This window comes from Odontesthes bonariensis, chromosome 18 (assembly GCF_027942865.1).
Source record: "Odontesthes bonariensis isolate fOdoBon6 chromosome 18, fOdoBon6.hap1, whole genome shotgun sequence".
Taxonomy (NCBI): Eukaryota; Metazoa; Chordata; class Actinopteri; order Atheriniformes; family Atherinopsidae; genus Odontesthes; species Odontesthes bonariensis.
The window spans coordinates 31,976,033-31,992,477 of NC_134523.1; the positions used below are offsets into that span (position 1 = coordinate 31,976,033).

General features: G+C 45.7%; 1 protein-coding gene across 8 annotated transcripts in view; it reads right to left on the reverse strand.

Moving 5' to 3' along the window:
* epb41a (erythrocyte membrane protein band 4.1a) overlaps window positions 1-16,445 on the reverse strand; it is a 102,187-nt gene that overhangs the window by 31,197 nt on the left and 54,545 nt on the right. For 5 of the 8 annotated variants that reach the window (XM_075449618.1, XM_075449623.1, XM_075449622.1 and 2 more), the window contains exon 14: window positions 16,393-16,437. The exons of the other annotated variants lie outside the window; for them this stretch is intronic. In XM_075449618.1, the coding sequence (XP_075305733.1) occupies window positions 16,393-16,437 (45 nt within the window). The remainder of the gene's footprint in view (window positions 1-16,392; window positions 16,438-16,445) is intronic. 8 annotated transcript variants of the gene reach the window in all.

Genomic DNA, 16,445 nt, shown 5'->3' on the forward strand with positions numbered 1-16,445 from the left:
AAAGCAAAAAGGCTGCTGGGTTGGAACACTGAGTGCTGTTTGCAGTTCCCACTGCTCAGCTCAGTGCAGCAGAAAGATGAGGAACACAGCTACACACACACCAGTTATGCATATGAATATGGATGCTAATGAAAATAGAGCAGGAATATACTTTGCATGAAAAGGATGCCACTGGTAAGAAGAGTATGTCTACATATGCCTGTCTACTGCACAACTTCCACAATTTGCATATTTAAGAGAACAACACATTCACTATAATATAATTATAGTGATATAGTCATAATTTGAACATTTAAGTTATCTTGGTATGGAAGGATGAAAATGATTGAATAATAAACAAACACTGCTACATCACACATTGTTCCAAAAAATGTAAGCGATCATGCATACTTCTGCAAAAACTGAAAGCCTTTCAGCAATTCTATGAATGGAAGCAAATTATTTCAAATTGTGTGTAAACGGGAAAAATGGTAAGACTGTAACCTAAAAAATACATACAAATCTTGGGCAAAATTGATGACAACTATGAAAAAGTACAAATGGCATAGTTTGCATATATTCCATGACATGATAGGGTATCTAAAAACTGTACTATAAATCAACATTTACTATCCTTAATACACCACTGTCTTCAACTACTCAGTAAGTGATTCAGTCTTACTAATTTGTAATTAACTAGTAGCAGTTTGGACCTCCTATATTGTTCTGTGTTGCAGTGGAGCTGAGGAAGCCTTTCAATGAAAACACGCTGTTGTTTGTTCACAATGTTATGCAGAGAGTGTGCAGTGTTGTTCATTATGTTCATCAACTTGTGCAGCGTTCTTCTTTTTATAATTAGTTCCAGGGGCTGGAGAGCAGTCCCCAGCACAGAGCAAACCTTCTTTATCAGTTTCTTTGACTCAATGGCTCTGATGCTGCTGTCCCAACAGATGCTGCAAAGTAGACTGTACTCTCTGCCACAAACTTGTAAAAGATATGCAACATTTTGGTGCAGACATGAAAGGACCTTAGCTTCCTCGAGGAGTCTGATCTTTGGTTCTTGAAGACTGCCTCAGTGTTGTATTTCCAGTTCAGTGCCTTGTCCAGGTTGCATCCAGGTATCTGTAGTTCAACTCTTCTCCAAGGATAGAAATAGTGTTTGGCTTATTCCCGGTCCTCCTAAAATTGATAATCGTTGCATTTGTCTGGGTCAGGGCATGCCTCCAGCAACCTTAATAATAATATGAGCAAGAGACACAGAATTGAAGCCGGACATCAGGTGTTGGGGGGACCAGAACATACTGCTGGTAAGTGGGCTACTGGATATTCATGGAATAGAGTGGAGAATCTCACATCGTAGGAATGCTACTATTCCAACAATCGATACTTTGAAACCCAACATCTAAACTAACTAAGAAACAACTTCTAACCCAGTGTTCGGAAACTGATTCTGCTGTCACAACAAGACACCGACGAGGTACAATAAAGATGTTACAGCAAGGGAAGCTAGGACGACAGGTCAGGGGGATACATCATAATCCCTACCATCTGACAATGGGTACCAAGCCCTGAAAACCTTAACACTTACCTTTTCAGACTCAGATTCAAGAATTTGTTGTCATATATACAATACATGTTAGAAACACATTCCTGTACAACGAGATTCTTCCTTTGCTGTCTGCAAGAATGCATTTAGATTGAAAGGGCACAATAAAATAAAAGGTCAGCACCTGCAAAAATACAATAGGTGATACAAGTCCAGTGTGTGCAGTTCCCTGAGGTAGAGAATTAGTGGAGTATTTTGCATGAAAGTAACACTTCTGTAACTGAGCATGTGTGCAGTAGATCAACAGAGTGCAATAGAAATGTTCAAGGTGCAGTAGTGAGATCAAGTCCAGTGTGTGCAGTTCCTGAGGTAGGAGCTGTCACACCCATGGACTCACGTTTTTAGTTTCATGTTTTAGGTTATGTTTGTGTCACTCCATGTTTAGTTTTTGTCATGCTTTAGTTTCCCTGCACTCTGTTTATTAGTTCACTCACTTCACCTGTGTTTTTTCCCTCAGCTGCACTCACTCCCCAATCACTCTCACTCCCTATTTAGTTTCCTGCCTCCCCTTTCAGTTTTGTCGGATCTTTGCCTTTGTTAGTGTTCATGACCTGTCTGTCCCAACCTGCCCGGCTAAAGTTAAGTATTTATTCCATGCCATGTCAAGTGATTTTGTTTTGGTTTTGTCACAGTTTAGTTTTTGAATCCGGCTTTGCCGCGCCTTTTGTTTGTACTTTGTTTTTTGTTAAATAAATCACCCTTTTTTTGTAAGTCCGCATCCGTGTCCTCCCTTCCACACCCAAACCTGACAGAAAGATCCGACCAGAAATGGACGCGGCGGACGAGAACGCCTTCTGGAAGCTGGTCACAAAGTTCTGGTGCTGCTTGGCCCGGGACAGCACCTCCTGGCAACAACTGAACGTGGCTGATGACCTGGTGGACTTCTTTATAAACAAACAGGTCCTCCAGCACTTGCCGGATGTGGCAGACATCTGGGCAGAGGTCGTGAGTGTGCAGCGCTCAGCAACCCAGGACATTTTCGGCTTGGAGCCACACCAGGTAACCATGCTGTACAGCTTCTCCTCAGCCACAGTCACCAGGGCCCCAGCCGTCCCAGAGCTGGCCCCGGCCCCAGCCGTCCCAGAGCTGGCCCCGGCCCCAGCCGTCCCAGAGCTGGCCCCGGCCCCAGCCGTCCCAGAGCTGGCCCCGGCCCCAGCCGTTCCAGAGGCCACAGGGCCTGACCAAGAGGCCACAGGGCCTGACCAAGAGGCCACAGGGCCTGACCAAGAGGCCACCGGGCCTGACCACGAGGCTTTAGGGCCTGACCACGAGGCCACAGGGCCTGACCACGAGGCCACAGGGCCTGACCACGAGGCCACAGGGCCTGACCACGACCACGAGGCCTCCGGGCCTGACCAAGAGGCCACAGGGCCTGACCAAGAGGCTTTAGGGCCTGGCCAAGAGGCTTTAGGGCCTGACCAAGGGGCTTTAGGGCCTGACCACGAGGCCACAGGGCCTGACCACGAGGCCACAGGGCCTGACCACGAGGCCACAGGGCCTGACCAAGAGGCCACAGGGCCTGACCAAGAGGCCACAGGGCCTGACCACGACCACGAGGCCTCCGGGCCTGACCAAGCCTCAGAGCCCATGGGGCCCATGGACTCACCGGTTCGAGCCCCTCCCTCCCACCCCCAGACTTTGGGGATGTCTGGGATCCATCCCTTGAAGGGGGGGCTCCCCCCCCGTCGGAGGTCCGTCCGACCGTGGGACGGTCCCCGGCTCCTCCCGCCACGCCGACGGAAGTCTGGGTGCCATCCAGACCACAGCCTGCTGCCACGTCATCGGGGGTCCGGGCGTCCGCCGGGCCGTCTCCTGCCGCCACGCAGAGGGAAGTCTGGGTGCCAACCAGACCACCGCCTGCTGCCACGTCATCGGGGGTCCGGGCGTCCGCCGGATCACCGCCTGCTGCCACGTCATCGGGGGTCCGGGCGTCCGCCGGATCAACGCCTGCTGCCACGTCATCGGGGGTCTGGGCGTCCGCCGGACCACCGCCGTCTCCTGCCGCCACGCCGACGGAAGTCTGGGCGTCCGCCAGACCACCGCCTGTTCCGGCTATGCCGTCTGCGGTCTGGGCGTCCGCCAGACCACTGCCTGTTCCTGCTATGCCGTCTGCGGTCTGGGCGTCCGCCAGACCACCGCCTGTTCCGGCTATGCCGTCTGCGGTCTGGGCGTCCGCCAGACCACTGCCTGTTCCGGCTATGCCGTCTGCGGTCTGGGCGTCCGCCAGACCACTGCCTCCTGCTGCCCGAAGCCGGTACCACACACCCGTTTCTGGTCCCCGGCCTGACCGGCTTCGAGCCCCTCCCTCCCACCCTCGGATTTCTTAGGGGTTGTCTGGGATCCACCCCTTGAGGGGGGGCTCTGTCACACCCATGGACTCACGTTTTTAGTTTCATGTTTTAGGTTATGTTTGTGTCACTCCATGTTTAGTTTTTGTCATGCTTTAGTTTCCCTGCACTCTGTTTATTAGTTCACTCACTTCACCTGTGTTTTTTCCCTCAGCTGCACTCACTCCCCAATCACTCTCACTCCCTATTTAGTTTCCTGCCTCCCCTTTCAGTTTTGTCGGATCTTTGCCTTTGTTAGTGTTCATGACCTGTCTGTCCCAACCTGCCCGGCTAAAGTTAAGTATTTATTCCATGCCATGTCAAGTGATTTTGTTTTGGTTTTGTCACAGTTTAGTTTTTGAATCCGGCTTTGCCGCGCCTTTTGTTTGTACTTTGTTTTTTGTTAAATAAATCACCCTTTTTTTGTAAGTCCGCATCCGTGTCCTCCCTTCCACACCCAAACCTGACAGGAGCAGTGAGATATTGAAATATTGTCTATAGCATGGCTGCTATCTGCTGTTTAGGAGTCTGATGGCAGTTTCAATGAAAGAGTTTTTGAGAGAGCCGTGATGTCCTACATTTTTACACTCCTGAATATCCGGCCTGAGGGTGGGAGTGTGAACTGCTTGTGTGGGGTGGGTGTGGTTCCTGAGGATAGAGGCAGCTCTCCTGTGGACTATGCAAGGGTAGATGTGCTGCAGAGAGGCCAATGGTGTCCTGGTGATCTTTTTGGCTGTCTTAACCACTCTCTGCAGGCATTTATGGTCCAAGGCTGTTGTGCTGCCATACTATGCAGTAATAAAGTTGGTCTAAGGTCTACCTGTCAGAAGGTTTAGAAGCCAGTCACAGAGGGTGGGATGCAGACCAAGTGCGAATACTTTGTGAGTGAGTTTGTGAGGGATGACCGTATTGAAGGCGGAGCTGTAGTCAATAAAGAATATCCTGATGTAGGAGTCTTTGTTTTCCAAGTGGGAGGGGGAGTGATGGAGGGAGGCCGCAATTGAGTCTGAAGCCAACTTGTTGCAGTGGATCCAGGGTATCTGGGATGCTGTTTTGAATGTGGCGAACCAGTCTTTCAAAGCACTTTGCTATGATTGGAGTGCTCCTGTAGTCATTTAGTCGGTTGAAAGTCTACTAGAAGATGTGAATGTAGCACTATATACTATACCTACTGGAAGTCTCTGTTAGTGAATGAGTTGATTTGTGATCATCATATTGATATATTTGGTCTTACGGAAACCTGGCTGCAGCAGGAGGATCATGTTAGCATCATGTTAGCATTAATGAAGCAACTCCCTCTGACTGTTTAAATGTTCACGTTCCTGGAACCACAGGCAGAGGAGGAGGAGTGGCAGCTATCTTCAGATCAGGGTTACTCATCAGTCCCAGACCCAAGATTAGTTTGAGCTCTTTTGAATCTCTGATTCTCAGTTTTTCCCACGCAAAGTGGAAATCCCAGAAACCTCTTGTGTTTGTTGTTGTGTATCGTCCACCTGGCCCTTATTCTGAGTTTCTGTCTGAATTCTCAGAGTTTTTATCCCAGTTAGTGCTGAGTACAGATAAAGTCATTGTAGTGGGTGACTTTAATATTCATGTAGATGTTGAAAATGACAGCCTGAATATGAACTTTAATTCTATATTGGACTCTATTGGATTTTCTCAGAGTGTTCACAGACAGACTCACTGCCTTAATCACACCCTTGATCTTGTGCTGACTTATGGCATTGAGAGTGAACAGTTAACAGTGTTCCCTCATAACCCTGTCTTATCTGACCATTTTCTGATAACCTTTGAGTTTACATTACTTGACTATACAGTTTCTGAGAAGAAATTTACGTATAGAAGGTGTCTATCAGAGGATGCTGTAACCAGATTTAAAGAATTAATTCCATCATCCTTTTCTTCACTGCCATGTGCAGATATGACAGAGGACGACTACCTAAACTTTACTCCAGCAGCACTTGACTCTCTTGTTGACAGCACTATAGTTTCAATGCGTACAGCACTGGACAATGTTGCCCCTCTGAAAAGGAAGGTAATCAGTCAGAAGAGGTTGGCTCCTTGGTATAATTCACAGCTGCGTGCTTTAAAGCAGACTGCAAGAAAGCTGGAGAGACAGTGGCGTTCCTCTAATTTAGAAGAGTCTCAGTTAGTCTGGAAAGATAGTTTAATAACGTATAAGAAAGCCCTTCGTAAAGCTAGAACTGCTTATTATTCATCATTGATAGAAGAGAATAAGAATAATCCCAGGTTTCTTTTCAGCACTGTAGCCAGTCTGACTAAGAGTCCGAGCTCTGCTGAGCCAGTTATTCCTTTAACTCTCAGCAGTGATGATTTCATGAGCTTCTTTATTAATAAAATTGTTTCTATCAGAGAGAAGATTGATGGAGTCCTTCCCACTATTATCAGTGATGTATCATCAAGTACAGCAGCTTTAGAAGTATCTTTAGAACCTGATTTGTATTTAGACGGCTTCTGTCCAGTTGATCTCTCTGAACTAACAACAGCAATAGTCTCTTCTAAACCATCAACTTGTGTTTTAGACCCAATCCCAACCAGACTGTTCAAGGAGGTTTTCCCATTAATTGACACTTCCATATTAGATTTGATCAATCTGTCTTTGTTGACAGGATATGTACCTCAGACTTTTAAGGTTGCTGTAATTAAACTTTTACTTAAAAAACCTACTCTTGATTCAGAAGTGTTGGCTCATTATAGACCTATATCCAATCTCGCTTTTATGTCTAAAGTTCTTGAAAAAATAGTTGCAGCTCAGCTTTGTGATCACTTACACAGAAATAATCTGTTTGAAGAGTTTCAGTCAGGATTCAGAGTGCATCATAGCACAGAAACTGCACTGCTGAAAGTTACCAATGATCTCCTCTTAGCCTCTGATAGCGGACTTGTGTCTGTGCTTGTCCTGTTGGATCTCAGTGCTGCATTTGATACGGTCGATCACAGTATCTTATTACAGAGACTTGAACATGTTATTGGGATTAAAGGAACTGCATTAGGCTGGTTTAAGTCATATTTATCTGATAGATTTCAGTTTGTTCTTGTAAATAAAGAATCTTCCTCACACACCAGAGTAAGTCATGGAGTTCCTCAGGGTTCTGTGCTTGGACCGATTCTTTTCACTTTATACATGCTTCCATTAGGTAACATTATTAGACAGCATGGCATAAATTTCCATTGCTATGCTGATGATACTCAGTTGTACTTATCTATAAAACCAGATGAACCCAATAGGTTGGTCAGACTACAAGCATGTCTTAAAGACATAAAGACCTGGATGACTCAGAACTGTCTGCTTCTAAATTCAGACAAAACTGAAGTCGTTATCTTTGGACCTGAGCGCTTCAGGGAGAAATTGTCTAGCTATATAGTTACTCTAGATGGTATTTCCTTGGCTTCTAGTTCTACAGTGAGGAACCTTGGAGTTATTTTTGACCAGAACTTATCATTTGACTCGCATGTAAAACAGGTTTCTAGGACTGCCTTCTTTCATCTTCGTAATATTGTTAAAATCAGGAACATCTTGTCTCAGAGTGATGCAGAAAAACTGCTCCATGCATTTGTTACTTCAAGATTGGACTACTGTAATTCTTTATTATTGGGCTGTCCCACATATTCTCTGAAAAGCCTTCAGTTGATCCAAAATGCTGCAGCCAGAGTTCTGATGAGAACTAACAGGAGAGATCATATTTCTCCAGTTTTAGCTTCTCTTCATTGGCTCCCTGTTAAATTCAGAATAGAATTTAAGATTCTTCTCCTTACATATAAAGCTCTTAATGACCGAGCTCCATCATATCTTAAAGATCTCATTGTAAGATATTTTCCTAACAGAGCACTTCGTTCCCAAACTGCAGGTTTACTTGAGGTTCCCAGAGTTTCTAAAAGTAGAATGGGAGGCAGAGCCTTCAGTTATCAGGCCCCTCTATTGTGGAATAAGCTGCCAGTAAATGTCCGGGAAGCAGACACCCTTTCCACTTTTAAGACCAGGCTTAAAACTTTCCTTTTTCATAAAGCTTATAGTTAGGTCTGTTGAATCTGATAGTGTGTCTGCTAGTGTGTCTTGTTCTGCCTCCACCTCTGGCACCCTCTATACTTTCATTACCCCCTACCCGAACCAGGGTTTGAATCCCATTCCCGCTTATCTTACCTCTTTTATTTCTCCCCCTACCCGAACCAGGGTTTGCATCCCCACCCCGCTGTGACTGGTGTGCAGTTGGTGAGGGTGAGTTGTATGGCTTTGTTTTTGCTGGTATTTTTAGTGAATATAGGACTGTTTAGGTGAATTTGACTGCTGTATCTGCTAGTGTGTCTTGTCCTGCTTCCACCTCTGGCACCTTCTATACTTTCATTACCCCCTACCCGAACCAGGGTTTGAATCCCCACCCCGCTGTGACTGGTGTGCAGTTGGTGAGAGGCTGAGGTAGCTTGTGGCTGTAAAAAGATGGTTGTTGTGGTGTGAGGAGCAGATCTATATAGGGAGTATAGGGAATTACTTACTGAGTCTGGTCCTTTATTTATTTATTTATTTATTTTTTCGTTAGCACAAGTTTCTTGTGTTTACCTTGAATAGGGATGGCTCAGGTAATCCTGAAACATCCCATAGTTAAGCTGCTATAGGCCTAGACTGCTGGGGGGCCTCATCTGTCACACCTTTCCTCACTTTACTCTTTTTATGTATATGTGATATTATTGTGGTCATTAACTCGTGTTTCCCTGTTCCAACAGATATCCTTTGAATGGTGTTACAGTGCTGCCCCCCCCCCCCCTCCCCCCTTTCTGTCTTCTCAAACCCCAGCTGGTTGAGGCGGATGGCCACCCTTCCTGAGTCTGGTTCTGCCAGAGGTTTCTTCCTGTTAAAAGGGAGTCGTTTCTCTCCACAGTCGCCTCAGGCACGCTCAGGCCGGGAGATTGGACCGAAAAACAAAAAGTTTTCAGTGTAATCTGTTGGTTTCCTTAGCTAGGAAATTATTTTTGAATTGGCTCCATATGAACGAATTGGATTATTTTATGAATTATGATTATTATTAATTAATTGAATTCCAATTGGCTTGAATTGGACTTACTATCTAAGTGCCTTGAGATGACATTTGTTGTATTTGGCGCTATATAAATAAAAATGAATTGAATTGAATTGAATTGAACCATCCCAGAGACCAATAAGCTAATGTACACCACAGCTGCAGTGCTCCTAGAGATGCTTAGCTACAAGATGAACAACACAAGGAGCAGTATGGGGCAGAACCCCACATGGAAATTAAGGTTGGAGGCCAAGATCAAGGCAACACGGATGGAGGTTAGCCAGCTATCAGAGCTTTAGAAAGGTGCAATGAAGAGAGAAATCCCTAAGGAGACTGCCAAACAACAACTTACAGCTCTGGCCCATTTGAGAAGATACACTATAAGTTGAAAATAGACCCTCCCAGGGCTGAGACTGAACAAAACTGGAACACCATATGGGGCGGCTGTAGCTCAGGAGGAAGCGTCAAAGAATTCTTTGGCAAGACACTGAACCACGTTGCCTACACATGGTGTATGGTACACGTATGAAAGTGGATCTGAGAACTCAGCTGACCAAGAATAAAATCCAGAGCGCTGGAATGCTGACATGATACATGCCCTACACGTCTAATGGCTAAAGAAATTAACTGCACTCCATTGGCAGCACAAACGAACCAGCTGCTAATGGATGGGACCCACTCTGATTATGTAAGGGACTACCAGTCAATAAGATGCCTGTGTATAACACGGAACCTCCTTTCTGGCATCATGGCAGATAAGAGGAGTAGGCACATGGCTCAATACCGGAGGGGAAATGGGAGTAACACCCGAGGAGCTAAACACCAGCTACTGATCGACAGAACTGTCACTCATACACTACAATCCAAAAGTTTGGAAGCAAGATCAAATTTGTACAAATTGGCAAATGTCATGTTCCATGTTTTGTGTGTTTTTCTGGTTTGTCTGTTTAGTTTTCTTAGTCTGGCCTTCCCATTTCCTCACCTTTCCTCAGTTCCCTCCTGCCGGTCGTCAGCTCCACTCCCTTCACCTGTTTCAATCATCCTCAAGCCTGATTTATACTCGGAAACCAGGTCGTCTGCGTGTGTGTCGCAGTTAACGCAGACATGCCCCCCCCCCCCCTACGCAGACACTACGCAGACACTCTGGTGCACCTCCTCAAAATTGTAACTCACCGCAGACAGTGCCGCAGACATCGCCGCAGGGAGGAGAGAAAGGAGGCCTCTGATTGGTCAACTCTACATCCGTTCTACACTATGCGTATTTCCGGTTTGCTAACCGGCTGACGCTAACCGTGCTAACCGTAACGATTCTTTCCCTCTCTGCCAGCTCCAGTAGTAGCAATATTTCTTCTATTTCTAGATCGATCAGCTGCACCTCAATCAAAGTGCGCATTCGTCTAGTCGCCATTGTTGTTGAATGACCTCCGTAACCGTAACACCCACAATCCTAGCTTGTTCGTGATTGTCCCTCTTGCGTTGTGGCGTGGGATTAACATAGCGCAGACAGTGCTTCAAGGCATAAATCAAAAATAACTGCGTCGTGTCTGCGACAAGCTCACTGCGACACACTGCTGCGAAGTATACATGAGCCTTCAGCTGTTCCCATTCACTAATCACTCTCGCAGTAGTAGTAACACAGTATTTAGTCTCCTAGTTCCTTTCAGTCCTTGTCAGATCCTCCGTCAAAATTTCCCGTCCTACTTCCCATGATTTTTCTGTCATAGCAATCAATGGTTTTCATTGTCAGTCCTTGTCCATGTTCAGTCTGGTTTTGTTATTTTCTTAGTTTTTTCAGTGTTCCAGCTTTGCTGCGCTTTTTTGACTTAAGTTTATTTCTGACTCTTGTACCGTGTCTGCACCTGGGTCCTCCCTTACCAAACTGTGACAGTAAACTGTGCATCAAAATAAACAGCATCATTGTAATTACTATTTTTTTTTTTTTTTAATTTTTTTTTACTTTACTTTCTTTAAAGTAACCTCCTCTGGCTTTAATAACAGTATGCATTTATAAGGCATTTGTTCGACAAGTTTTTTTAAGGTATGTGTCAGGAATTGCATTCCAAGCTTTCTTAAGTTTATATGAGAGACTGCTGATTTGTGGGATGCACTTTTCTGACTGATCAATCCAATTTGTCCCACACAAGTTCAATTGGAGAGAGGTTTGGAGTAGGGCTGTCGCGGTAACCGCAAAAATGAAATATCGCGATATGAAGAAGCCCACCGCGATTCATGATGGGCCACCGCCATCACCGCACGTCACCTGATCTCACCACAACACACACTGAGAAGGAGACAATGGCAGTTGCACTGGTATCAAAACTAAATGTTACTTCCGGGAGTATGGAGTGCTGGACCCCTTGATATGGGCTGTTCGGTCTCTGTATGACCGGTGTCAGAGTTTGGTCCGCATTGCCGGCAGTAAGTCGGACATGTTTCCTGTGAGGGTTGGACTCCGTCAGGGCTGCCCTTTGTCACCGATTCTGTTCATAATTTTTATGGACAGAATTTCTAGGCGCAGCCAGGGCGTTGAGGGGGTCCGTTTTGGCGACCTCAGAATCGGGTCTCTGCTTTTTGCGGACGATGCGGTTCTGTTGGCGTCGTCGGGCCGTGACCTTCAGCTCTCACTGGAGCGGTTCGCAGCCAAGTGTGAAGCGGCTGGGATGAGAATCAGCACCTCCAAATCCGAGACCATGGTCTTCGGCCGGAAAAGGGTGGAATGCTCTCTCCGGGTCGGGAATGAGATCCTTCCCCAAGTGGAGGAGTTGAAGTATCTCGGGGTCTTGTTCACGAGTGAGGGACGAATGGAGCAGGAGATTGACAGACGGATCGGTGCGGCGTCTGCAGTGATGCGGGCTCTGCACCGGCCCGTCGTGGTGAAGAAGGAGCTGAGCCAGAAGGCGAAGCTCTCGATTTACCAGTCAATCTATGTTCCTACCCTCACCTATGGTCACGAGCTTTGGGTAGTGACCGAAAGAACGAGATCGCGAATACAAGCGGCCGAAATGAGTTTCCTCCGCAGGGTGTCTGGGCTCTCCCTTAGAGATAGGGTGAGGGGCTCGGAGTAGAACCGCTGCTCCTCCGCATCGAGAGGAGTCAGATGAGGTGGCTCGGGCATCTGGTTAGGATGCCTCCTGGACGCCTCCCTGGTGAGGTGTTCCGGGCTCGTCCCACTGGGAGGAGACCCCGGGGGAGACCCAGGACACGTTGATGAGACTGTGTTTCTCGGCTGGCCTGGGAACGCCTCGGGGTCCGCCCAGAAGAGCTGGAGGAAGTGGCCGGGGACAGGGTTTCTCTGCTCAAGCTGCTGCCTCCGTGACCCGATCCCCGGACAAGCGGAAGATAATGGATGGATGGATGGATGTTACTTCGCCCCTTTGCTAGCATTTTGGCTTTCAGACAAATGAAAAGGGGGAACCAGCCAATTTAAATGAGGCAATCTGTAAAATCTGCGGCAAAATGGTTCAAGTAAAACAAGGAAACACAACTAATTTAAGGGCTCACCTAGCAAGCTACCCATGGCTATTGAGGCGCGGTTGCCGTGGCCTCCTGCCACACAGAGTGGCGGAGCAGCTCATGTCGGGGCTAGCCGACAGCTTGGAGTCGACAAAGCCTTTGCTCGAGTCGCCAAGTACAGCAGAGACAGTGACAGACATAAACGCCTAACAGGCGCTGTTACACGGTATCTGGTTGATCTGCTGAAGTCACGGACAAGCACGTCGGCAACCGTCCCGAAGAGAGCCGACCGACCTGCACTTGCTCACTCACTTCCTCACTCGCTACCTGCAGGAGGAGCCCATCGACCCTAATGAAAACCCCCTGGCATGGTGGTGCAACAACCAGGAGAGATTTCCCCTTGCTCTGCGCAGTCGCACGCAAGTACACGTGCACAACAAGCGCAACCATCGGAGAGGGTTTTCATAAGTGTCTTGTTATTCATGTACAGCACTTTGTTTCAGCCAAGGCTGTTTTTTTAAAATAATTTTTTGGGGCTTTTTATACCTTTAATGATAGGACAGTTGGAGAGAGACAGAAATGCAAGGGGCAGAGAGAGGGGAGACATGCAGCAAAGGGCCGCTCAGTGCGGGACTCGAACCGGGGCCAGCTGCAGCGAGGACTATAGCCTCTGTACATGGGGCGGCTGCTTAACCCACTACGCCACCGACCGCCCCGAGCCATGGCTGTTTTTAAAGGACTTTATAAATAAAGTTGAGTTGAGTTGAAACATTGCAATGACTTTAGTAATTTAGTAATTAACAAACGAATTTGCTAGATAGATAGATAGATAGATTAAAAAAAAAAAAAGATGGTGCAATAATATCGCATATCGCGATATTGAGCCGCCCTGACTCACCGCAGGGGGAATTCCTCAACCACGACAGCCCTAGTTTGGAGACTGAGGGGGCCAAACCATCTTTAAAAGAACACCCTCCTCTTCTTTTTTGTCTAGATAATCCAGACAGAGCTTGGAAGAATGCTTAGGGTCATTATCTTGCTGCAAAACAAACTTTCGACCCACAAGTCTTTATCCAGATGTAACTTATGCTGGAGGATTGAGTGGTACTGTTCCTTCTTCATGATACCCTTTACTTCAAACAACTGTCCTACTCCGTCACCAGCAACACATCCCCATACCATGGCACTATCACCTCCATGCTTTATTGTGGGTGTTACGCATGGTGCTTTAAGACCAGTTTGTCTGCAGACTAGACTGCGATTTGAACCAAAGAGTTCAAACTTGTTTTCGTTGATCCAGAAAAACTTGTTTCCAGTCATCATAGGTCTAATTTTTGTTCTGTGGACGAAGTGGTATATTTCTTGCAGATACACAACCCTTCAGACCAGCCTTTCTCAAATGTCTTTTCATAGTTCTTTGAGATATGGGTTTTGACCTTGTCATGTTGAGTTCCTCCTTTATTTGTGGTGCTTATCTCTCTTACTGTTGACAGTGATATGTTTATCCTCTGCTTTTGTAGTAACCCTCTTTCTTCCAAACCCTTTTCTATCATCATGACTTCCATTTTCTTCTAGTTTCTTCAGGGTGTAGTGAACTTCTTTGTTGGACACCATTAGGTGTTTGGCAATTTCTCTTTCAGTGTATCCTTCTTTCCTCAATGTACAAATCTGTGCTCTTGTTTGCTGTTTCTTTTTAGCTATTTCTGTGATAGTTTGTCTGAGATATGAACACAGTTGAGATTCATTGGGATTTTTATATGCAAACTCTCAAAAACCAAAGAGCTAAAGTGAATAATGTAAACTGTGATTTGTTTTGTGACTCTTGCAAATCTTCTCAACCCAAAATCTAAAACCTACCTTTGTTAACATTTATTCAGCAATGGCCTGGTAACATCAATATATACATAAAGGTAAATTAATTAAAATGGTGCATATCAATGAAAGCAAGGTCTGATCACGTTCTAAATACTTCCCAAAATCCATAGAAAAACCAGTAGGACGGTTTTTAAGAAAGGCATTGTGAACAGAACCTTGAAGTTGCTTCCAAACTTTTGGCCTGTAGTATACAAATATGTGCACCACCTGGCTTTGTCCCCACTTCTGTTCTGCATAGACCTAAATCCCCTCAGCCACATCATCCCAAGAGTGGCTATGGATACCGGTTCTGATGTGGAGCACTGATACACATCACTAGGATATATAGCAATATAGCAAGGACATCGGGATGTCATTCGGACTGGATAAATGCAGACAAATTCTATCAAAAAGAGGCAATGTGATCATTACTGACGGGGTTGAACTACCAGAGGGCACCATAGAAGACGTTCAGGACAGCTACAAATACCTTGGGATCCCACAGGCAAATGACAACCATAAGGAGGCAACAAGGAAGTTAGCCACAACCAAGTACCTGCAAAGAGAATAAGAAGAACAAAGTCCAAACCATAAACACATACACCCTCAGTCATCAGATACCCCTCTGGCATAATAACCTGGCCAAAGGAGTAGATAGAAGCTGCTGATATCAAGACCAGAAAGTTCCTCACAACGCACAGAGGGTTTCACCCCATGTCCAGCACCAAGTCCAGCACCCTGAGATTGTACACTAAGTGGAAAGAGGGAGGCCGGGGGCTAGTGAGCGTCAGAGCCACTATCCAGAATGAAACAACAAATATCCAAGAATACATGGCCCCCAGTGATAAAGTGGTGAGTGTCTCAGACTGCTGAAACCCAGGGGAGGGGAGGAGAAAGAGGAGGAATCATCATGGAAGGATAAGCCTCTGTACGGCATGTACCATTGAAAGATTGAAGAAGTGGCTGATATCGAGGAGTCCATCAGTGGATAGAAAAGGCTGGTCTGAAAGACCGTACAAAGGCACTAATCATGGCAACTCAAGATCAGGCCCTCACCACAAGAGCAAGAGAGGCCAGGGTCTACCACAACAGACAAGACCCCAGGTGTAGGCTGTGCAAAGAGGCTTCTGAGACAGCCCAGCACATAGTAGCGGGGTGTAAGATGCAGACAGGTATGGCATGCATGGAAAGCCATAACCACGTGGAAGGAATAGTGTACAGGAATATCTGTGCCAAGTACAGGTACAGCTCAAAAAATTTGAATATATCGGGAAAAAGTTTTTTTATTTTTTGTCACTCATTTCAGAAAGTGAAACTCACATATTAATATAGATTAATTACACATAGAGTGAAATATTTCAAGCTTTTTTCTTGTCATTTTGATGATTATGGCTTACAGATAATGAAAACCCAAAATTGAGATGGGTGACGAAACATATTGAACTTTTTCATAATATTTAAATTTTTGAGCTGTACCTGTATGGGTTTGAAGTCCCAAAGTCAAAGTGGGAGCTACCTCCAAAGGTGGTGGAGAATGACAGACCTAAGATCCTGTGGGACTTCCAGATCCAGACTGATAAGCAGGTGATGGCCAAAAAACTGGACATTGTGGTGGTCAACAAACTGCAGAGGAAATCAGTATAGATGTAGAAATTCCAAGTGACAACATCAAGAAGGCCCACGAGAAGCTTGAAAAACACCAAAGGCTGAAGGGGCAAGTAGAAAAGATGGGAATTGAAGGCAGTAGTGGCACCAGTGGTAATATATATATATACTGTATATATAATTGTATATCATTTGTTTAAATATGTAATCATACATTTTATTTCTATACAAATTTGGAATGAATTTATTATTATTAATAATCATAGTAGTAGTAGTATATGTAATGGTAAGTAAAAGTGACCCAGTAAGAATATGATCAATAGACTGATGTCTCCTGTTCTAGTTGAAATGATGTGTACAAGTTTTCAGAGACAGCCAGCCACAAATTATAAAACAGTCAAAAGATGAAAGCACTGTGTTCCTCTGCAATGGAAGACAATACTGTTGGACACAAAAAGAAAATGAAGTCTTCTTAATTTGGTAATGATGCAGGGATGGGAGATCAGGAAGAAAGCTAGCACAGAAACTTTCTAACCTTCCTCGTGCGAACCATTTCCACCTTTTTGTCCTGAAGAGAGTGCTGTTTCC